General features: G+C 47.6%; 1 protein-coding gene across 5 annotated transcripts in view; it reads left to right on the forward strand.

Moving 5' to 3' along the window:
* The window catches only part of LOC115082333 (histone-binding protein N1/N2-like), a 72200-nt gene extending 56659 nt beyond the window's left edge, over positions 1-15541 (forward strand). For 3 of the 5 annotated variants that reach the window (XR_003854137.1, XM_029586569.1, XM_029586572.1), the window contains 2 exons: positions 14922-15056; positions 15371-15541. Coding sequence is in view for 4 of the 5 variants with exons in the window: in XM_029586569.1 (XP_029442429.1) it covers positions 14922-15056; positions 15371-15424 (189 nt within the window). In the remaining variant the exon portion in view is untranslated. The remainder of the gene's footprint in view (positions 1-14921; positions 15057-15370) is intronic. The other 2 variants (XM_029586571.1, XM_029586570.1) reach the window with 1 other exon arrangement.
* Positions 15542-24290: the final 8749 nt, after the last annotated feature.

Here is a 24290-nt window from a genome sequence, read left to right on the forward strand (position 1 = left end):
CTCATCTGTATTCTATCTCCAGATGGTGAACATGCATCTCCCTACTGGGGAATGCTTGTAGTAGTGTGAAAAATAAAATCAGAGCACTGCTTTAGTTCCTGAGGTGACAGCATGTTCCCTGTAAGTACCCAGATCAATCCAGAATCCTGGGTTTTGCCTCCCCTCTAGCAGATGGAGACAGACGTTTTAACGGACTCTGTCCTATACTCCTGAGGTGCCACCTAGTCTGTCAGTATTTCTGTCTCCAGCAGATGCTGGAGGTGCAAAACCTTTAGTCTGGGTTTGGTGTTAGGTTTTTAGTTTATTGGTATTCGTTCCTTCGGAAATCTTAGACAAGGATTTAGTAAAAAAAAAAACAAAAAACCCCAGAAGATATCTCTTTAAGCCTCCCAGGGGGTTGCTAGGTCCTGATGGGGACCATTCCTCCCTGGTAGCAGAGGGTTAGGAGCCCTGTAACTGCCTGCGGCTGAGGGTGATACCGGGGAGCCCGGTTCACTCACCCCCTGAAGATCTGCACACAGGAAAAAACAATGCTGAGGTGATTTATTTAATTTCTGAGCCGGCCTAGCGGTCTCTTTCGGCCCGCCTTCCTTCTGACGCAGTTTTCGCCGTCCTTTAGGGTTCCAACGAGCTCCCCGGGGGGGTTGTCTTGGTCGCATGGTTCTTTTTTTGGGCCCCAATCCTAATTTAGCTCGGGGATCATGTTGCATGGTGCAGCCTAGAGGCCGGAGTTTGTACCTGGTGCTTGTCGGGAGGGGAAGGCTCTTCGGGGAAGCAGATTCCGGCGAAATTGCATCACAGCAGCTCTAGAGCAGGCAGGGACCCTGGGAGGGCAGAATTGCTGCGGCAGCCTCGGGACCCTTTTCTCCTCAGCGCAGGTACTGAAGCCTTACTGCGACCGTTCAGGGAGCAGGAGAAGGCTGCCCTGGGGGAGGGGAGCTCCCACCACCTCTTTCGCCATGACCTGCTGCCCCTGGTGGAGGACGGGGGGGGGGGGGGGGGGGACTTGCTGGCAGCTCAGATCTCTTCCTCTGAGGAGGAACAGGGGAAAGACTCGGATGAGTCTTCCTCATTCTCAGATTTTGATTTGTTGCTGCAAAAACCCTTCAAAGCACGGAAAGCAGCAAAGAGCCAGAGTACTAAGGTACCCCGTGAGGTCCCGGCATCTATGGAGGCTGGGACACATCACTTCACAAACGTACCAAGTCACATAGTGGCATAGAAGCCCCCAAGGCCAAATGCCCCCTCCAGTCTCTGGTCCGGTGGACAGTTCACGTACGGACAGTGCAGATGAAGGGGAGTCTCCTCTGCAAGCCCCTGGTGAGGGACTGGATGCGGATCAGGATTACCAGCTCTAGTTGGCCAAGCCAGTGAGTACGTCTCTAGTGGAGGGCGATGATCCCGAGTGGTCTACCTGTTCAGAAGGGATGAACTAGGTCCTCTTATCCTGGCCATTCTGGAGGAGCCGGGCATTGAGGTTCTTCTGGAGGACTCATGGTTTAGGGCTATGGATCTGGTGATGGTGTGGCTCAGGAGTCCAGCTCGATCCTTTCCGTTTCATATGTCAGTTACGGATCTTTTGTTTAAGGAGTGGGACACTCCGGGCCTTGGTGTAAAGGTAAGTCAGCCTATGGACAAGTTATACCCGATTCCGGAGGAAGTGCCGGACCTCCCTAAGGTGGACACTGCAGTCTCTGCAGTGACCACGAGAACCACCATCCCGGTAACAGGAGCCACTGCCCTGAAGGATTTGCAGGATCTCAAATTGGAGTTGCAACTTAAGATTTGAGGTTTCCGCCCTAGGGGTCCGGGCAGCTATGTGCAGCAGTTTCACGCTACGAGCCATTCCCTGTAAGTACCCAGATCAGTCCAGACTGTGGGTTGAGCCTCCTGTCCAGCAGGTGGAAACAGACCAGAACTGAAAGGGTATCCTATATGAGGACAGCCTGCCCTGCAGCCCTTCAGCATTTGTCTGACTCCAGCAGGTGCAGGCAGCTCACCCTGTGGTTCCCTGTTTGCTTTATTCTTTGTCCCTTTGGGGATTCTTTCTACCTTTACTTCTAACACTGGATCAAGCAAGTATTTATCCTTTATTGATTTAAAAAGAAAAGGAGTTTGTTTGAACTTTGTGGATTGCTTTCACAGGAGACAGTCCCTGTCTCCTTACTCTTGTGGGGGCCTAGGGGGATTTGCCCCTTGTTTTACATAGCCTAGGCGCCCTATTCCCAGTGGTCCTCCATAGTGTTTCCTTTGGGAGGTGCAGTGTTCAGCTGTGGGGGGGGGGAAGCACCTGTTCATACCCCAGATCAGTCCAGACTCCTGGGTTTTGCCTCTCTGCTAGCAGATGAAGACAGAAGAAAAGCTTTACTGACACTTAGTGTGCCACCTACATAAGAAGATAAGAACCTGCCATGCTGGGTCAGACCCAGGGTCCATCAAGCCCAGCATCCTGTTTCCAACAGAGGCCAATCCAGGCCATAAGAACCTGGCAATTACCCAAACACTAAGAAGGTCCCATGCTACTGATGCAATTAATAGCAGTGGCTATTCCCTTAGTAAACTTGATTAATAGCAGTTAATGGACTTCTCCTCCAAGAACTTATCCAATCCTTTTTTAAACCCAGCTACACTAACTGCACTAACCACCTCCTCTGGCAACAAATTCCAGAGCTTTATTGTGCGTTGAGTGAGAATTTTCTCCGATTAGTCTTAAATGTGCTACTTGCTAACTTCATGGAGTGCCCCCTAGTCCTTCTATTATTCAAAAGTGTAAACAGTCACATCTACTCGTTCAAGACCTCTCATGATCTTAAAGACCTCTATCATATCCCCCCTCAGCCGTCTCTTCTCCAAGCTGAACAGCCCTAACCTCTTCAGCCTTTCCTCATAGAGGGGATGGAACAGCTCCCCTAATCATTTTGGTTGTCCTTTTCTGTACCTTCTCCATCGCAATTAATCTTTTTGAGATGCGGCGATCAGAATTGTACAGTATTCAAGGTGCGGTCTCACCATGGAGTGATACAGAGGCATTATGACATTTTCCGTTCTATTAACCATTCCCTTTCTAATAATTCCCAACATTCTGTTTGCTTTTTGACTGCTGCAGCACACTGAGCCGACGACTTAAAGAATTATCCACTATGACGCCTAGATCTCTTTCCTGGGTGGCAGCTCTTAATATGGAACTGCAGCAAGGGTTATTTGTAAAATTTACCTCCTGGTACAGAGACTTGGTGGGAGTTGCAGTACGGCTTCCCTGGGCATGCCATATTGACGTCATTCCTGCTTCCATTGGGGATAAGGGGGGTTGAGCAGCCCCCACTGGGCTAGGCATGGTAGGCCACAGTGGTGCCATCTTTTTCTGTGTGCCATATTGACCATAGGTCAGACGCATACCTACCCTCACATCTTTTAAAGCGCGCAATACAGGAAGAGCTGGGCATGCACCTCACCCAGACATTCGAACTTTTGTACGCATACATTTAGAAAACCTAAGTGCCTAGTTCTCTACAATGCTTGCCATATTAGAGCCTCACAGTTGGACCTGGACTCTTATGTCAGCCCTGTGAGGAAACCCAAGGACAATTGGCCTCCTCGGACTTTGCTCCCATTAGATTATGGGGTTGTCACGGACTTAACTTGAAGTACGCTGGACTTCAGTATCCCCTTGACTGGATCATCTGTGGGAGAGGGAAATTCAACTGGTCCCACCCTAGTGCCCCCTGGCTGCCTTTTCCTGAGTGGAGTGGGGTTTTTCCCAGGGGCTACAAGCCTTTGTAAAAGCAGTCTACTGCCTCACTTGCCCTGGTCCAGATGGAACCTCGGGCGGTATCCCCTCCCTCCCACATTCCTACCAGCAGACCCTGAGGTATTCCTCACCTTACCAAGGGTATCCCTGGCAGGGACCCAGATGGCACAAATGAAGAGAACATAAGAAGATGCCATACTGGGTCAGACCAAGGGTCCAGCAAACCCAGCATCCTGTTTCCAACAGAGGCCAATCCAAGTCACAAGTACCTGGCAAGTACCCAAACATTAGATCACAAGCTACTATTGCTTATAAATTACTGTAATAGCAGTCTATGGACTTAATCTCTAGGAACTTATCCAAACTTTTTTTTAAACCCAGTAACTGCTGAAACCACATCCCCTGGCAATAAAGTCGAGTTTAACTATATGCTGAGTAAAAAAACCCCTTTTTTTAGATTTGTTTTAAATGAGCTACTTGCTAACTTCATAGAGTTCCCCCTATTCCTTTTTCTGAATAAACCAATTTACATTAACTTGTTAATCACTTCATGATTTTGTAGACCTCTATCATATCCCCCCCCTCAGTTGTCTCTTCTCCAAACTGAACAGCCCTAACTTTAGCCTTGCCTCATAGGGCAGCTGTTCCATGCCCCATATTTTGGTCTCCCTTCTCTGCACTTTCTCCAGTGCAGCATGGAACAGCTCCCCTATGAGGAAAGGCTAAAGTTAGGGCTGTTCAGTTTGGAGAAGACGGCTGAGGGGGGATATGAAGTTACTAAGGAAAACGTAATTATCAGGTAAGTAACTTCTCCAGTGCTAGTGGTGCATCACGTTCCTGGGGTAGGGAAGGTTCAAGCTATCTCAGCCACGTTCTGGATCTCGAGCATTGGTAATTCTAAAGGACATTACATCACATTGTGGTGCGGTGAGGGGAGCTGGTGTTACTTAATGGCATCTGACAGGAATGCAAATATAGAAAGATTGTCCAGGCTGGAGCCCTTAGTTCAGTCTTAATCAGTTGCAGATACTTTGTATTTCCTTCATGACCTCTGTCTCCTGCATCAGATATTCAGACTTCAAGGGTCTGTAGCTCTGGTAGTGGTTAATTGATCAAGGCGGCTTTGGTCCACAGTTGGATGAGAGTACCTTTTTTTTTACCTTTGAACTCCAGGTCTGCTGAGGCAGGGTCTGGTGTTTCATGGGCATCCAGTTAGATTCAACCATGCTAGTGGTTTTTTTTTTAAGCCTTTTTTCCATCTTTCCTAATACTTGGAATACATCTGTGTTGAGCTTCCAAGATTGACTGTGCATTAGGCTGATCAGGCTGTGCAGTGCATGCACAGGGGTGATAGAAGTGCCAGCATTGAGCGAGCTGCAGCTCAAAGATGGGGTGAATTGCAGCGGCGGCCTGCTCAGTGACCACAGCAGGGACTGCAGAATAGACGTGCCATGCACGCTGTCAGCATGGCGACAGCCATGGAGTGAGGATGTCAGACTGGCATGCAGCCTGATATGCACGTGCCTAAATGCAGCAGTGCTTTGCTTGGGCTGTCTCTCCAGGGAAGGAGGATGATCCTCTGGAGGTGGCAGAAGGTAGGCAAGGCCCCCTGGTCAGCAGGGCTCCTAGTGGGGTCAAAAGCATGGTGGCCACTTTAGGTAAACACAGCAGAAAGGCATCTGTAAAGGGAGTCCAGGGACTCTCCTCTTCCACTGTCACTGGTGGTGCCAGACACATTGGAGGATCAAGAAGCTGGGAGCTCGCTTGTTGAGGATAGGGGTAGCAAGTCTGATTTCGATGGAATTTGTCCTGCTACTGCATAAGGCCTATCTGGCCAAGAGAGGAGTACGGAGTAAACTCACTGACCCAGAAGCCTAAACACCCCACAAAGACCTAAAGTGACCCCACAAGAAAGGTCTGGGGGTATTCTGTCACCTGGGCCTTGGATGTCCGACTGATAAGGCATTTTCAGTGGATTCGAAGGGTTCCAACAAACTACCTGAGGATCATGGGGGGACCCTGATGGTGACACAGGGGATGACTCCATGGAGGTATTGCCAGATGTGGATAAGGATGTCTGACCCAGAGGAGCTTCTGGTCACAGAAGGGGATGACCCTAGGATTGTCTGATTTTTGCAGGAATGAGGAGCTGTGGCCTCATTTCCCATGTTCTGTCAGAAATGGGGATTAAGGTCACTCGGGAATCTGATGTAATGAAGGGGTGGCCCTGGTACTGGAGGGGCTGCTTGGTGGCCCTGGAAAGGATTTTCCTTTCACTAAGAAAGTGAAAAAGCTGGGAGTGGGGTACTTTTGAGGCAGGTCTCGAGGTAGGCAATGGCAGTGTCCTTGTATCCCTTGCCAGAGGAGACCTTGGAGTTCCTGATGCTTCCTAAGATAAATGCCTCAGTCCCAGCAGTGACCAAGAAGACAATGTCCCAGTAGCAGGGTCGTCCACCCTGAAGGATGCCCAAGACCAGAAACTGAAGATCAATCGGTGGCAGCCTTATGCAAAGGGCTTGTCTGCACTGGGTACGATCTGCTCAGCCAGGCAGATTTCCGAGCTTTAGGCTTCGTTTTGTACATCTCTTCTTATGGATTATGGTCTGTGGGTCTTGCATTCGCTGCCTTTCATCTCAACCAGACGGTTGACATTTCTGCATTTGTCAGCCAAACTGCAGGTGAAGGAGCTTCCCTTACCAAATGTTCGTAGGATGCTATTGCAGTACCCGAAGGTCGGTAACTTTTCAGCAGTCAGATCTGTTTCTTGTGTAGCAAGGCAAAGAAAGGAAGTAAGGTGTCTAAGGCTTGTCCGATTCCAGAGGGGATGCATGCGGCCTCCTGTGTCAGCTGGTGTTGCCTCAGGAAATTTATAGAGCAGTGACATGGGTTTCGCGTCACGTCACTTTTTACCAAACACCAATTGGATGTTTGGGAGCCAGAGGAGGTAGCGCTTGGGGCAAGTGTTGCAAGTCTTTCGGATTCCCACCCAGTATAGGGGAGCTTGGGTAGATCCCACTTATCTGTATTGATCAGGGGTATGAACAGGAAAGGAAGACCTGGTACATTCCTGGAATACCACAGACCAGTACAGAAGCCCATCCCCTTGCTTTTGAAAGACTGCTATAGTTTCAGTAGGTTTACAATGCAGAACTTAACGTGGATAGCTGGGTTGAGCCAATGGGGAATGAAGGGATTCTGTTCCTTTTGGATGTGAGGGTCCCAGTTCAGGGGACTCGATCCATTCTCTTTTCCTCCCATAAGGGCATGTTCATTTGAGTTCTTCGTTTTCACTGTTTTCTTGGGTACTGAGGGACTGCAGGTGGCGCACTCGGTTATGTAGCAGTGTGTGAAAAGTTTTTAATCTCTGCCATCTGCTGGAAGGGATGTAAATCCCACTTGCTGGACTGGTCTGTGGTGTTCAGGAATGAAAATTAGGTAATTTTTCTTTTCCTTCTAAAGGTGACTTGCTTTATCACCTTAGCTGGGTAGTGTCTTCCTTCTGTAGAGTTGCCTGAGGACATGTTTGCACATCCAAGGAACAGAGTAGCAGAGTTTGATTGTGGTGAACATTTTAGGGGATCAGATCTTTGTCCTCCATGCAGGGTCATTTAAAAAAGGGACATTCTAATCAACACAAATGAAGCTTTCACAGCCATGTGGCCTGCATTTAGAGCTACCACTCCCAAACAGGATGCAAGCAGGTCAAGCTTTAGTTGGCTTTCTCATGAAGTTACAAAGTGACAACCTGATATTCCTCTTATTCTTGTGTAATTCTTTATCAGTGTTCGAAACAGGGAGGAGGCATCCTTTGGTTCGGTGGCTTTGACAGTGTCCTGCCCAGTCAAGGTATAGCTTGGCTACATCTCATGCTTGGACTGGTCTGGCTGGATGGAGAGGAAGGAGGCAATAAGTATTTATCTGATACTTTCCTTGAGTCTAAGACCAGTCCAGAACCCTCTTATCTGCCAAACGTGGTATTCCAGTTTTATTTTTTTTTTTGGAAAGTATATAAATACCCAAACTTTCAGTGGCTAAGGTAAGGGAATATTAATCTATTTTTATCCTAATTTGGTATCTTCACTTATTCCTTGGAAACCCCCTGGTTTGGTTGGAGGAGGTAAGTTCTTTCATGTCATTTTTAGCTTTATTACAGGATACTGGCAGGCTGAGGATAGCATGGGAGCTTACATAACTGTTAATCTGACTCAGTCTGCTTGTTGGTGGACACAACCCATGCGTTTGGACTTGAGGAAATTATCAGGTAAGAAGCAGCAAGCAATAACGGGTGTGAGGCTGGGTTTGGCATTAAGGTTTTGAACTATCCTTGATTGGGTTTCGGTCTGTAGCGCCTTCAGCACAGGGTGAGACATGAGCTGGCTCATGAAGTTCAGTAGCAATAAATCACTTACAATATCTAATAATTTTATAGGTGGTCCACCCGGAGAATGGGCATGATGCCTGGGGATGAAGTTTTTTATTTAGGATGTTTTTGTATGTTGTAAACTATTTTGACAGATTCATTGCCGGGCTAAAAAATAGAGCAAGAAATAAAGTTTAATGGATAATAAAAACAACAAATCCTGCTTTCTCCTTGCTGTTTAGATTTCCTTTCCACTGGGAGCCAGCAGGACCTAGCCAACTAGGGAAGATACTTAGGGAGACAACATTGGGATAGTCAGCTGGGATTCCCAGGAAGGTCATGGCTGTACTGATAGGTCCACAGACGTTTCCTCCTGGTAATTCATCCAAAACTACCATGCTGGGGAACCAGGGAAGTGTAAGAGATGGGAGCTGGGCGAATATTAATAGGAACAGGCCTGCAAATTAGACTGGGTGTGAAAGACACACTTACCTTTTATTGGGCAGTTTGTCACAATTTTTAAATCTGTAGGACAGTTTCTTATGCCTTTTTCAATAAATCTTGAACCTCTAATGATTCTTTTTCATATAGTTGGTCTAGTCTAGCTGCATGAGTTATGTTCCTCAGCCAGCAGATGGAGAGAGGTTTGCTGGCCTCGTCCCTTAGAGGCTCCTGTGTTGCTCTAAGCTCTCCAGTGTTCTCCTTAGCAGAGAGGTGAACATGCCATGATTGGGATGAGTGTCTATGGACTCCTCCGTAGAGTCTAGCCTTGACAGCAGGCTGTGAGTAACCTCTTCTAGGGTAACGTTTCCTCTTCTCTCATGGATTCTATAAAGCTGGGGGGGGACCCCCAAAACCTGATCTGATGAAGCAGTCTCTCTAGCATTCTGCACAGCTGCTCTGGTTTGCAGGAGTTCTTGTCCCGAGGTTGGGAGGCTTCATGGGCAGCGCTTCAGGAGAACAGGAAGAAAGCTCAGCTTTGTATCATGTGTGGCGTGCAGCAAATACTATCAAGAGGGGATTTTATGGAGGAGAGGGTGCACATTAGTGCAGTCTTGCTACTGCAGCAGCCATTTTTGTTTCAGTGGGAAGGAGACTTTTCAGACCTGACCTACTTCCTTGCTGTCCAAGGTAAGGGACACAGCTGTAGCTATCTCAGGAGCCTCAGCCTCGGCTAGCAAACTGGCTGGGAAAGGTGCAGCTCAATAAAACACTCGGTGGCTACCTAGTCAGCACCATCCAGAGTTTAAGTGCCTGCAGGGATCAAAGGCATTCTGCATGGGACAGAGTTTGGCCATGGGGTCTCCTCAGCCTGTGCTTCAGTCCCAGGGATATCCTTAAGTGCCTTATGTGGGTTTACCTCCTCTGGAGTGTAAGAGGGCCAGAAAGGAAATGGAGGTGGATTAGGAAGAGGATAGAGCCCGTGGTTTGGAGATCTTTTGTCTCAGAGTTGGATGGGGGCGGGATGAGTATTCCCCTGGAAAAGATAGTGACTGATTTGCCTCTGTCATGAAGAGCTTAACTCCCTTATTTCACAGTTCTTAAGGAATCTAAATATAGCAGAGGGCAAGGGGGGGAAGAACTGGAGAAGTTTGAAGCTCATGTTACCAGAGGATAAGCCTAAAAGCTCCTCACAGGCCACACTGGCTAGAAGTTTCTCTTTGCTTTGGATCCCAAAAGTAAGCATTGATCAATCAGATGCTGTCCCAGTAAAAGGAGAACTAAGGATGTGGGCACTGGCACAGCAGTCAATGGTTGGGTCCACCAAGGAAGGTTTGGGGACCCAGCCTTCAGTGCAGAAAACAGGTTGGTTGTCTGCATTTTACCAAAAATGACTTCAGATCAGATGGCTACACTCTGGGATTTTCTCATCCTATTTCAGACAAGTTTGGTTTCCCTATGTCATTCTGTGCAGAAACTCCTGTATCCTTTGAGAGAATGTCATAACTGGCTCTGTCTCGCAAAGATTGGTAATGTTCAAAATGGTGTGACATCCACAGGGCTCTGCCCAGTCATCAGTGCTTTTCAGTCTCTACCTAGCCCCATTAGGTAAAACTCTTGCTAGTCTCTGACAGATATAAGCTGTATGCATATACTGTACCGTTTCCCTGAGACAAGCAGGATGGTAGTCTGACACATGGGTGACAAAAGATGGAGCCCAATGTGAGAAACCATCATATCCTATTCCATGTGTCCACATGAGGGCCCTCTTCAGTCTGTCTTCCCCCCCCCCCCCCCACAGAGCTGTAAGAATTATGGTTGGATTGAGCTCTAAAACTTTTGGCTTTTTGCCTTGTAGAAAACTTTTTTTTGCAGTTTATTTTGCTATCTCTTTGAAAGTCCATCACTCGGTCCCTCTCGGTACCTTTCAGTGTCACCAGTCAGGATTTTCAGCATTCAGGTAAGTTACCTTTCGTGATCAGTTCCCTCCGCCGCCCCCCATGGTGGTAGTGCCTGTCTTCCATCAATGCTACTGTCATTCTATATTTTTCCCATTTTTTGCCCCATCCGCCAAAACCTCACTAAGGAAGCGTGCCCTGTCCACAGCTGGTCCTCCCCTTTGGAACTCGCTCCCGCCGGACCTTCGACAAGAACCTTGCCCGCTGGTTTTCAAAAAGAAACTCAAGACTTAGCTTTTCAGTCAGGCCTTCTCAGAGACATAACATTTTCACAGATGTCCCCCGGGCCCCCCCTAAGGACCAATTAAAAACTCTTGCCATTCACCCTGGTTCTGGCACATCAAGATCAAACACGATATGTATCCTATACAGGAACATCTGTATATAAAAATTAAAAATAAATGTCTGGCTTCAGTCAATGCACCCAGTGGCCAAGGACCATGCCTATCACTGATCTTTGAGGTTTACATCTGCCTGGGAGCATCGCATGACGTCCTGCATTGATGCCTGTGCACCCAGATGACCCCAAACGGATGTCTGCTTTGACTCGACAAGATGGACAACCTCTTCGGGTCAAAGTCTGAGCCATTGGCATCAGAGGACCTCTGAGCCGCACCGATGGACACCATGCCATCACCATCAGTGGGACCATCTGTTCAGTCTGTCACTGGTGGATAAGGGTGCTGGAGACAGACCATTGTCTATCTCTAGGCTGAGGACATTTGGTTCATCGTCCTCTGCACTGGGGAAAGACCAAACAAAGCATTAAGGGAAGACTAAAACATAAACACCAGTCAGTGTCGCATGGTACTGGGCCCAGGGATGCACTGGGTTTTGCCACAATGCCCCCAAAGTGGTCCTGTTGCAAGGAGCACCAAACCTCTAATGCCTGGGGTCAGCAATGGTCTCCACCAATCCCTCTCACAGGTCTGAGGAAGATCTGGCCACCTTTCCTAGTCAGGGTTAGCATCAACAAAGTTTGAGTAGAGTTCAGCTGGCGGAGTGGGCACTGCAGGGCTTTGGTCCTGCGGCACCAGAACCAGTGCTGGTGTTGCCTGTGCTCGTACAGCTTCTGGAGAAGCTCAATGTACACATTGCTGCCTTACCGACCCAGCTGGCATCAGTTTCTGGGACAGCACAAGCCCTTCTACCTGCTGAGCACAAAGGCCTCCCCCTATCAATACAGTGGTCATTACCAGTTCTTCCGAGCAGGAAGCTCCACTGAGGCTGGCAGCCATACCAAGGCTGGTAGTCCCCCCATTTGGAGGTACCTGCACCTCTGAATGTCAGCCAAGCACTAGGGCCCATCTCCTGTGGTATATAGTGAGGAAGAGGGCCCCTATGACCCCTGGGGGGGGATGATCAGATAGACCATCTGAATTCTCTCAGACCCTTCTCCAGAGGAGCAAAGAGCCTCCATTTGAGGACATGACCTGCACAGGGCTTATCAGGGTGATGGCGGAGGCCATCCTATTCTAGCTTTTGACTGAGACACAAAATGCTTGAGGTTCTTCAATTCATGGAGCCTCCTAAGGAGACTTATGGTGGTCCCAATAGATGAGATCCTTAGTGTGGCTGAGGATTTGGGACCATCCCATCACAGTATCTGTGAATAAGAAGGCAGCTAGGGTTTACCTTGTCCAAAAGGCTGCTGGATTCGATAAGTGTCAGCTGCCCCACCAATAGGTGGTTAAATCTGCCCTCAAGAGTGCCAAGTGCTCTTGGACCCACCCCTGGGGAAAGACCATACAGCATTGGACGTTCTTGGGAGGAAGGTGTTCAAGGTGCCATGCATATTGCCTGCATCGCCTGCCAGCTCTGTGTGAACTAATACGGGACATCTGGAAACAGGTGCAGGAGGTTTCTGAGCAGCTGCCTCAATAGCAGCAAGACACCATGTCGCTGGTGCACAAGGGTTTTGAGTGTGAAAAATACAAGGTCTGCAATCTCAAATGTTTTCAAAACTGCATAGGTTTCTGCAGCAGGACTGACTGCAGGCCTCTGATCTGACCAGAGATACAGGAACGACTCACTTGACATGCTGTGTACTGGAGAGAATTTCTTTGGAGATGGTGAAGGATGCTGTGGCCCAACTCCCCAAGCCCCAGTCAGTTCCTCAGTCAACTTTGGGGATAGGGTTTTGACTGCTGTAGGGAGCATAAACCATCATCTTGGGTACAGGCAACTGGATTCTCTCCAGTCAGGGGCAGGCTGCAGTCCTTTCAAACCAGTGGGCTAGTGTAACCTCTGACCAGTGTATTTTGTCCATCTACCAGAGGTACCAATTAAACCTATTGGGTATCTCGTCAAATTGCCCTCCATGCCTGTTTAGGGGCCAGCAGTGCATTAGGAGGTACCACAAATGGGATTCTACTCAGTTCTTCCTGATTCCAAAGAAAACAGGACTCCATCCCATCCTAGACCCTGAGGGCCTTGAACAAGTTTATAAAAGAAAAGTTCAAGATGGTTTCTGTGGACACCTTGATCCCCCCCCCTTTTTTTTTTTTTTTTTTACAATAAGGGGACTATGCTCCCTCTACCTAAAGGGTGCATACAGCCATATTGAGATCTTCCCTGGTCACAGGAAGTATCTCTGATTTTGTGGTGGGGAAACTGCACTTCCAGTACCAGGTATTGACTTATGGGGCAGATGTGAGCCCGAACGGCTTCACAAAATGCCTGCTGTGGTGTTGCACCTCCATACACTGGAAGTACATGTTTTCCTGTATCTGGACAATTGGCTGGTCAAGAGCAAGTCTCAGGCAGGGACCATCTGGTCCATGCACTTGACAATCAGGGTTTTGGAGTCACTAGGGTTTGTTTTCAACTACCCAAAGTCCCATCTCAGTCTGTCACCTCAGTTGGACTTTGGAACTCTGCTAGACACAACTCAAGCCAGGGCCTTTCTGCCATGCCAGAGCTGCTTTGCACCTCTTTCACAGTGGTCATTAGTGACTGAACCAGGAGGAATCAGCTTGGCACATGTTGAGGCTGAGTCATATGGCCGCAACCATCCATATCACTCCCTTGGCACGCTTACATATGTGCAGAACCTGATGGATCCTGAGGTCACATCTTATACTGGCAGATGTTGACATGTGGAGAACATCTCCTGACTTGTCAGAGGCAACATTTATCAGAACAGTGCTGCTATTCCGTCCTAAAGTAGTTTCTGCCTTGATGTCTCAGATTGTCTGAAAGTTTATAGTTGTGCTATTTAGATGTCAAGGATTTTGCTTGGGTACTTGAAGGTCACAAATGAGTTCAGTAAGTTGGATCATTTTTGTTCTTTTCTCAGTGGTCCCAGGAAAGGTGAAGAGGCTTTGAGGGCATCGTTATGGTTTAAGTTGATGGTAGGGGTGACCTATATAGACAAGGGCAAACAGCTCACTTTACCAGTGTACAGGTGTATCGTGGGCAGAGCTTCATTTGGCATTGCCAATGGAGGTTTGCAAAGGTAGCTTGGTCATCTTTGTATTCTTTTTCCGAGCATTATCAGAGCCAGGGAAGAAACAGCATTTGACTTGGCAGTTTTGAGAGCAGGTTTGGCAGTGTCTTGCCTAGAAGAGTGATAGCTTAGGTATGTCCAATATGTCTGGCTGGATAAAGAGGAAGGAGAAATTTCAATTTTACCTGACTTCCTTTCCTTGAGTCCAGCCAGATCAGTCCAGAACCCTCTTCACCTGCCAAAGTCTCTCTATTCTGGATATTTTCCAGTGTTCTCAGATTGCAAGGATTGCTGAAATGCAAAGTTTTGGTTACATTTTAACAGGGACCACATGTGGTTCTATTCCAGGCAATTGTGGCTCAGATGTTTATATGTGGGAAGGTGATTCTTGGCAAGGCAAGTTTACCTTTTTGCTTAGCTTGTCACAGTGAATACTAGCAGGCTGAATGCAGCATGGGATCGTATAAGGGGTGATATCAGCAGACCTTTCTCCATCTGCTAGCTGGGGAGCATAACCCATGTATCTGGACTGGTCTGGCTGGAATCAAGGAAAGGAAATTTCAGGTAAGATTAAATTTTCTCCATATCTAGCAAGATGTTAGATGCATTAATCTTTGTGCCTTTATTGGGCAGTTTATTGCCACTTTTTTTTAAATCTGTGCCTTTTATATAAACCTTGAGTCTCTAATAGTTAAAACATCTGGCAGAGTAATTGCATTAATCTTTGCTGTATGGCCAGTTGGTAAAATGTCCTCTGGACATTGTTTCGTTTGCCGTAATCTACCAGATTGTCAGTGACTGACCATCTTGCATGTGCAGCTGTCAGCCTGCTGTAAATATGGGCAACTCCCCTGACTCCTGTTCTGTGGAACATAGGTGGGAAATCCCTGAAGTGCAGGCTTCACAAATCTGATCTCTCTGGATGAAGGAAAAGCCGTGCATAAGACTTGAATATTTTTTCTGCAGAGGAAGCCAGAAGATGAGAGCCCCAGGAAAGACAATGAAGCTAAGAAACTTAAGCAGGAATCAGTTGTGAATGGTGGAGGTGGTGGGGATGCTGCCGCACCCAGTGGAAACGATGGGGCAGAAAAAATGGAAGAGGTGGGCAGTTAGAAACCAGAGTTTCATAAGCATTTCCTTCCTTAAACTAACCTAACTGTATTCAGTCCCTCCCAGTGCATGCAAGCCTCTCTCTACAGGGCCCGGAGACGTTCTAGCTGCATCTATTAATGACCTTCCTCTGTAGGGAAGAGTGATGCAGAGCATGGTATTTGGAAGATGTTCGAGGCTCCAGGTGCTTGTGCTGCCACTTCAGCATGATTAATCCTGACTCTGAGCCTGTAACGCTGTCTCCACATCCATGCAGTACTGCTTTCTCTCACGAATATTGAAGCTGATACGTTCTTTCTTTGTAGGCAAAGGAGCAGACACAGACAGAGCCAGGCGCAGTGGTGGAAAGCACTGCATGACTGATCTGAATCTTATCTACTGAGGGGGAACATGGTTTTGTACATAATGTATTTTTTCACTTTTTTGGGACAGGGAGGATTTTTTGTAAAACTTCAATAAAGATTGAGCAAAAGTTGGAAATGTTGTTTGTTTTTTGAATAGTGACTGAGACATGGAAAATAATTTCTGAAGCCTGGAGGGTTGGAGGAACTGTAACTAGAAACACAAATTTTAGTCTCCTAATCAGCACACACGGGCTGAGACAGTAAAATCGCGGGAGAGCGGGCGAGTGCACGCATAGGCCACTCTCCTGTATGCGCAATACAGTATTCTAATTTATTAAAATTAAGGCCGGCGGTAAAAAGAGGCACTAGGGACACTAGTGCATCCCTAGCGCCTCTTTTTTGACAGGAGCGGCAGCTGTCAGCAGGTTTGACAGCCGAGGCTCAATTTTGTCGGCGTCAGTTCTTGAGCCCGCTGACAGCCACGGGCTCGGAAACCGGATGCCAGCTAAATTGAGTGTCTGCTTTTCGAGCCACGGGCCTATTTCACACTTTTTTTTTTCTATATTTTTACTTAACTTTTGGGACCTCCGACTTAATATCGCCATGATATTAAGTCTGAGGTTGCACAGAAAAGCAGTTTTTACTGCTTTTCTGTGCACTTTCCCGGTGCCGGCAGAAATTAACACCTACCTTTGGGTAGGCGCTAATTTCTGAAAGTAAAGTGTGCGGCTTGGCTGCACATTTTCCTTTCTGAATCGCACGTGAATACCTAATAGGGCCCATCAACATGCATTTGCATGTTGCGGACACTGTTAGGTTCGGGAGGATTGGACGTGCATTTTGGACACGCTATTACCCCTTACTGAATAAGGGGTAAAGCTAGTGTCCAATCGTGGGTTAAGTGTGCTCCACCGGAGCACACTGTACTGTATCAGCCTGTAAGTAAGAAGTACACAACTATCAAGCATTCATTTAATCAGCACCATAGCAAGAAGCTGCAAGACCAACTCACTGCTGGCATATGTCATTGGATGTAAAGCAGTTTGATAAATGATCAGACTTGACATATCCAAAGCATGGTGCAAGGTTGTTGCTTCCATTGGTACTAAGAGGTGGATTCCTCCTTTTTTTTTTTCTTTTTTTTTTTAACCTTTTGGTTCCAGTTAAATTGATTGCAAGCTAATTTCATTCCACAGCTATAGCCATGTTTCTATGAAATGTGATTTTTCAAAATTTAAAAATATATATTTTGCTTTACATTACTAAGCAACTTACAGTAAAACAAATCATAATTTGGACCCAAGATATTTCATAATTAAAACATAACATCAAAATAGACAAAGTAAAAGAAAGTCTAAAACCTGCTGCAGTAACTGGTGCTAAACTAAGATTTCTTAAATAGTTTGCATGTTATGGGTTATGTAAATATGAACTAAAAGCTTGCGCAAACAGGTAAGCCTTCAACTTTCAGAAGGTGAGAAGATAGAAAAATGAAACGGTATTTACTGTCTGGGTGCATTCCAGAGATTAGGCCCTTGTATCTAAAATCATTCTCTTGATTCATCTAAATGTACTTATTTAAATGATAGATCTAAAACACTTGTCCTGCAATGTTCTTGCAGGTCAGGACAGCTTTTCAAAGTTGTATTCACACTGCAATATAATTTAAGGCTTGCAAGGACTTTAGTAGCAGATCTAAGAGTTGCAATAATCCCTGGCTGACCATCACCAAAGAGTGGATTAGTCTTTAAATCTGTATATTAGATAAGGTTGAACTCAACATTTGGTGTTTTAAAATGAGTTTTGAACAACTTTTAAAAATTTTAGATACTTAAATGATTGATTTAAAGCTTTCTCACTTCTGAAATGGGGATCAAATTTCCTTCTACAATCAAATTCTTAGGCACAACAGTTGATGGAAACCTTGCTAAATACAGAACTTCAGTTTTGAGTGTTTAAAATTTTAGTTTATTTTGAGTCAACCATTGTTTAAGCTGCATAAGATAGGAAGCAACCATTGCTAAAGTATCTTGGTGAATACCTCTAATGGGAACAAAAAATTGACATTCAAAAGAATGACCTCAGTATTATGACCTGTCCTGAAACCTTATTTCTTAGCATCCAGTCAGATGAATCTAGAACAAGTGGGTTTATGCTGCCCTACTAGCAGATGGAGATAGAGCAAACGGACGTCATGCTATATAGTCCCCTCTAGTGACATCAGCCTGCAGTATTCTCCATCTCCAGCAGATTGTGGCTGTGCATCTACCCACTGGGGATTATTCTATTTGAGGAAAATAAGAGGATTTTCCCTGCTCTTTTGCAATGATACTATGAAGTCCCTCCCCTATTAAGAATTCCTAAGGTGATTTCCATGATCCCTCAGAGGTGTGCCTTGGTCCAGTAGTGGTTTTTTCAGCTGGCATGGACTTAGCTGCTTGTGCTGTTGAAAGGCAGTGGGTGCAGGAAGCTGAGCGTGACTGTGATGGCAAATTATATCTGCCCCTGTAGCCAGAGATAGTCTATGAACTGTATTTGATGGGGGGGGGGGGGGAGAGAAGGCTGATGTGCATGGAGCAGGAGAGAGACCTTGGGGTGATAGTGTCTAATAATATGAAGTCTGTGAAACAATGTGACAAGGCGATCGCAAAAGCCAGAAGAATGCTGGGCTGCATAGAGAGAGGAATATCGAGTAAGAAAAGGGAAGTGATTATCCCCTTATACAGGTCCTTGGTGAGGCCTCACCTGGAGTACTGTGTTCAGTGCTGGAGACTTTATCTACAAAGAGACAAAGACAAGATGAGAGTGGTATAGAGAAGGGTGACCAGGAAGGTGGAGGGTCTTCATCGGATGACATACGAGGAGATTTGAGGAGAGATTGAAGAATCTAAAATATGTACTCCCTGGAGGAAAGGAGGAGCAGGGGTGATATGATTCAGACTTTCAGATACTTGAAAAACTTTTAATGATCCAAAGACAACGACAAACCTTTTCCATCAAAAAAAAAAAATCAGCAGAACCAGAGGTCACGAGCTGAGGCTCCAGGGAGGAAGACTAAGAACCAATGTCAGGAAGTATTTCTTCAGGGAAAGGGTGGTGGATGCCTGGAACGCCCTTCCGGAGGAAGTGGTGAAGTCTAAAACTGTGAAGGACTTCAAAGGGGCGTGGGATAAACATTGTGGATCCATCAGGTCTAGTGGGAGTAAATAAAGAGGAGGCAGCAAAACACTGCACGGAGCGGCAGTAGCCACAGAGGCGTTCACGGAGCGGGATGCCAGTGGTTGGTGTTCCACCTTCACGGAGCGGAAGGATGGAGGGCTGCCATCTCCAAAAAAAAACCAGGGGTGGGTAAGAGTATGGGGCAGGGGTGTGGCTGCTTGTTGCAGCAGTTGCTACTCCTAATTGAGCTGGATGTTCACTTGGATGCAGATACAGCGCTGCTCTCTACATTGGTGGTGGGGTGGAGGAGAATTAGGGCTGGAGGGTACTGGAAGCCAATAGTAACAGGTGGGAGAGAGAAAAAGGAAAAAAAAAATGGATAAAGTGCGTAGCTTGCCGGGCAGACTGGATGGGCTGTTTGGCCATCTTCTGCTGTCGTTTCTATGTTTCTGTTACTCAGCTAGATAAGGCTGAAATCTGGTAAGTGTTTAAACAAAAAATGACAGTGAAGGAGAGTTCTGGTAGGGCTTCCTTCCTCCCAGTTTCCATTCTCTGTATGCCATTCCAATGTGTCCCGCTCCAGGGGAGGTCAAGAGACGTGAGTGGCCTGCTGGTTGAACAGCTTTAGTTAGCTAGACCCTGCTCTAAGGCTGCTTGGTTGCATGCTTGAGGTAGGCCTGAATTGCTTTTCACACGCTTCTTAGGTTGCTCTCTACAGAATTATCTGTTTGGCAAGTGCGTCTAGCTGTGCATTCAGTTGTCCTAATTGGGCTTTGTTGTCCGGGCTAGCGCTTACTTGTGTATCCAAGTTAAGCGTTTGTGCTTCTGTCTTTTGAGTGGCGCTTATTCTATGGACGCCTAGGTATTGGGAGCCTAGCGTTAGGATGCCCAATTTTTGGATGTCTTTAAAAAGAAAAAAAAAAGCTAGATGCACATCTGGGCTGCTACTTTGCACATTGTCAGCCATAATGGCGCCTTTCTCTTTGCTCTGCCTGTCATATTAGGGCATCTCAGCCAGGAGTGCCCACTAATTTGTGCCAATGCTGTTGGAAGCTCAGGGAGCTTTATCTTCCTCTGATTTCATGAAGCCTGGTTTTTCCCAGCCAGATGTCAATCTGAGTAAAGACAGCTTAGGTGGGGCACCTGATTTTGGAACTCCCATAACTGGTTCTGTGAGTATGTCCCAGGTGCCTCCTTGCTTTGGATACTTCTACATTTTCCTGAGTAGAATTTTTCCAGGGGTTGAAATCCTTTCTTCAGGTGCAATCCTCAATTCAATCCACTGCCCTAGAATGGAGGAGCAGGTGGGAACCTTGCCTAGACCTACTCTTAAGCACCAGAGTACTCCTAGAGCAACAGCAGGTCCTACTGAAAGATCCAGATGGCATGCATGCCGATGCCAATCCTGATTCTCTGGAGGATGGTGACATCCTTCCAGGTCTAGAGCCATATAGAATTATGCTACAGTTCTTTCATAGAGATGAACTGCCAGCTCTGATGTCCAAGACCTTGGAAATGCTCAGGGTCCCTGGCACAGATCCCCTGTCTGAGCCAAAGAAAAATCCCATTTTGGTTTCCTGTGTAAAGGCCTCTTGTCTTCCCAGTTTTGGAAGCCATTCAAGAATTGATTGATCTTGAGTGAGGTGCCTCAGGCTAATTTCAAAGGGGGTCAGACTTTGGAAGGCTGTACTCCCTGGATTCAGTGGTAAGAGCGCTTATCTTTTCTAAAGGTAGATGTGCTTGTGTGTGCAGTTGCTAAGTGAACCATTATATCTGTGGAAGTGGCCTTGAAAGAGTCTTGTGATTGAGACCATCTTCAAGCAGGCATTTAAAGTAGTGACAATGACCTTGCAGATCGCTTCTTGATCCTTGGTGGCTCACTTTTATTTGCTTCTCAACAGGAGGTGATGACTCTAGGGTTTAATTCCAGGGCAGTTATAGAACAGCTGCTGCTGCCTTGGCTGATGCAGGCTGTGATTTGGTCTACCACTTCAGCCAGAGGGTTAGCTTCAATAGTAGCAACCAGGCACCAGTTATGGCTGAGAAATTGGTCAGCCAATGCAACCTCCCAAAGCTAACTTCACCAAGTTGCCTTTTAACGGCTCGCTTTTATTTGGGAGTGAGTTGGAGAAACTGGCCAGTAAGTGGGGCAAATCTCCAGTTCCCTGTATGTACCCGGATCAGTCCCAGACTGCTGAGATTATGCCTTCCTTCCAGCAGATGGAGTCAGAATCAAACTGAAAGCACCCCTTATAACCAGGTGGCCATCTGCGATCCCTTCAGTATTTCTCTGACTCCAGCAGATGAGACACAAAGTGCAGTCCTCATCCTATATAAAAAAAAAAGATTTCGGGGATTTGAAAGTGAGGGATGTTTGAGCCCCTTGTTGCCTTTGGCTAGTTCCAAAAAAAAAAAAAAGTAAGTCCCTTAAAATGTAAAAGTAAGCACAAGGGGTCCAGCTCCTCTCTTGAGCAAACGGAAGTACTCTCGGGTCATCGCCTCTACCAGAGCAGAGTTATCCACGTCCTCAGGCGAGTCTAGATCCTGGGACGCGAGACCTAGCGGGTCTCGCGTCCCTTAAAATGTGAAAGTGTACCTCTTGAGACCGGGGAGAGCAGAAACCTTTGAAAACAGGTATATATAATCAGGAGTGCAAGTCCTCCCAAAGGGTAACCCCTGGTGGTAGGCACAGCTGGGGGTTTTTCCCCTGATAGCCTGGAGTCATCTCCCTTCATCTGGTGTGTGTGGGGATTTACCAGTGGGCCAGTCCCCTCCCCCCTTTGCTACCCAGAGATGTGCCCTTCCTCTGGAAGGGCTGACCCAGGGTGGTTAATTCCTGGTTGATTTAGGAGCACAACACACACACACACACACACAAAAAACCCTGTTTCAAAAGTTTCTGCTCTCCCCGGTCTCCAGAGGTACACTTTTACATTTTAAGGGACTTACTGTGCCGCTCATGCTGCGTGGATCACAGTACTCTGCTTGTGGGGAGCCAGCAGCGTGGCTCTCCCGTGACAGCCTCTGCTACTGTTGCCTTCCCGGGGGAGAGGGGCCGATTAGAACAGCCACAGGCAGGCCAGAGAGTGGCTAGCATGTAATCGCATGCTGCAGGGGAAATCCCTGCAAAAGTTTAGAATGAGGCCTGCCTTCCTTCCCCCGATCAGAGTGGGAGTGGCAGCCATTTTGGCTCCCTGGGACTCTGACACAGGGCAGAACTCGAGTGAGATTTCCCTCCGCAGCTGTTGCCACTCAGTTTGAGCCCTGTAAGGCCTCAGGAGGTGGGGCCTGATTCTTCTCCTTTGGGCCCTCCCCCAGGGGGCCTTAAAGAGACAGCATCCTTTTTCCTCCCAGTTTGTTGCTTTTGTACAAAGCTATATGGAGGCTGAAGCTGATTTAGATGCACAGGCTCCTCCACCAGCGAAGGTTCTGAGGCCAGCTGAGGTCCCCAGAGTCCGCGGGGGGGGGGTTACCACTCCAGATGGGGTAGCAGCTCCGTGCACTGACCCGCTAGGTTCTCGCGTCCCAGGATTGTAGACTCTCCTGAGGATGTGGATAACTCTGCTCCGGTAGAAGGCGATGACCTGAGAGTACTCAGTTTGCTCAAGAGAGGAGCTGGACCCCTTGATACCCCACGTACTGGAGAGGGAGCTGGGCATTCAGGTGCCGCAGGCTGTGGCTGAGCCTGCTTCAGAAGATCCGGTTTTGTCGGGTCTTTGACCTCTTCCCAGGACTTTTCCTTTTCACCCGAGCCTCTTCCAACTTATGACCCGGGCGTGGGACTTGCCAGAGGCTAGTCTGTGGGTCACTAGGGCCTATGGAGAAGCTTTACCCGCTACCAGAGGAAACGTTAGAGCTTCTAAAGGTTCCTAAAGTTGATCCGGCCGTCTCAGCTATTGCCAAGCGCACCATGATCTGGTGACTGGCGGGGCTGCCCTTAAGGATTCTCGGAATAGGAAGCTGGAAGTTCTTAAGAGAATGTTTGAAGTTTCCACACTTGGTATCAGAGCGGCAGTATGTGGGTAGTCTCATGCAGTGGGCGACTCCTCCAATGGGTGCAGCAATTAAGGCCCAGTCCTGCCCTGGCGGAGGCAGAACAGGCAAATTGGATGGAAGCAGCCGTGGCTTATACGTGGATGCTTTGTATGATCTCCATAATCCACAATGGTCCACTGATTTTCTAAGTCTCAGGTTCCTTTCTGTTTATAGGCAAACTTTTATTTGGCGAGGAGCTTGAGCAGCTTATGTCCCTGGGGGACAATAAGGTGTACAAGCTTCTGGAGGACAAGCCTCGGCCCTCTAGGTCCTTCGGTTTTTCCTGAGGTTGTTTGTGGGGGCAGCACTGTTACTGTTCAAGCAGGACTCAGTCTTTTGCTCTCCGTCAGCAGTCAAGGTCCCCAGACTTGGGCTCATTCCTTTAGCAGTTGGAGGGCTGGCCCGGGGACAGGGTCTCCCAGGGTTCCTCCGGCAACAAATTCTCACAATGAAGGTGTGCAGACCCACTCCTCTGTGCTGGAGATCGGAGGGCGTATCTCTATTTTTTGAGGAATGGGTTAAGGTTATTTCGGATCAGTGGGTCCTAAATATCATAGAACGTGGTTACGCTTTTTTAATATGGCTTAACCCACTAAGAGAACTTCTAGTGTCTCCCTGTGGCGCTCATGCAAAACAGCAAGTGCTGATCCAAACTCTGCCTCACTTGAAAGCCCTCAGGGCCATAGTTCTGGTCCCACTGGCAGCTACTCCATTTATTTCGTGGTTCCCAAGAAGGACTCCTTCCGTCTGATATTGGACCTCAAAGTGAACAAAGCTTTGCGATACCTCGTTTCTGCATGGAGGACACTGAGGTCTGTCACTGCAGTCATCCACAAAGGTGAATTTTGGCCTCGTTGGATCTGAAGGAGGCTTACCTTCATATAGGCATCAGGGAAGATCATCAGAGGTTTTCTGCAGTTCGGGTTAGCAACGGCTCCCTGTGTCTCACCATGGTGGTGGTGGCGGCAGCTCTCAGGCAAGAGGGGATCTTAGTTCATCCCTACTTGGACAACTGCCTTATTCGAGCAAAGACGGAAGAACTCTGCAAGTTCGTGGTTCATTTGGTTTTGGAGTGTCTTCATGCTCTCGGATCGGTTGTCAACTTCCCCAAGAGCCAGTTGGTTCCTTTGCAACAGTTACACTTCCTCGGAGCCCGGTTTCACACAGCTATCGGCAAAGTTTTTCTCCGTCAGGAGCGAATAGACAAGCTGACTACTCAAACCCAGCAGCTCTTAGCCTTGCGGGTACCCAAAGTTTGGGACTACTGCAAGTTCTTGGCCCTTGGCATCTACGCTGGAGCTGGTCCCCTGGGTTTTCACACATATGAGACCTTTGCAGAGTGCTGCTTTCCTGCTGGGATCCCAAGTCTGAAGAATTCCAATTGCCCTTGCTGCTTCTGGATCCCGAAGGGGTGAGTTCAGCATGGTGGCTAGTTCCACAACACTTGCATCGTGGGGTGGACCTGGAGAACTCACAGTGAGTCACTGTGATGACAGATGCCAGCCTCTCAGGTTGGGGGGGGGGGGGGGGCAGTATGTCAGTTGCAGTCGGCACAGGATCAGTGGACATGGCAGGAGGCACAGTAGTCCATAAATTGTTTGAAAATCCGAGCGGCCCGTCTGCCGTTGTGTGCGCCTTTCTCCCACTTGTTTGGAATCAGTCGGTGAAGATTCTCTCAGACAATGTG

Source organism: Rhinatrema bivittatum, unplaced genomic scaffold (genome assembly GCF_901001135.1).
Source record: "Rhinatrema bivittatum unplaced genomic scaffold, aRhiBiv1.1, whole genome shotgun sequence".
NCBI lineage: Eukaryota > Metazoa > Chordata > Amphibia > Gymnophiona > Rhinatrematidae > Rhinatrema > Rhinatrema bivittatum.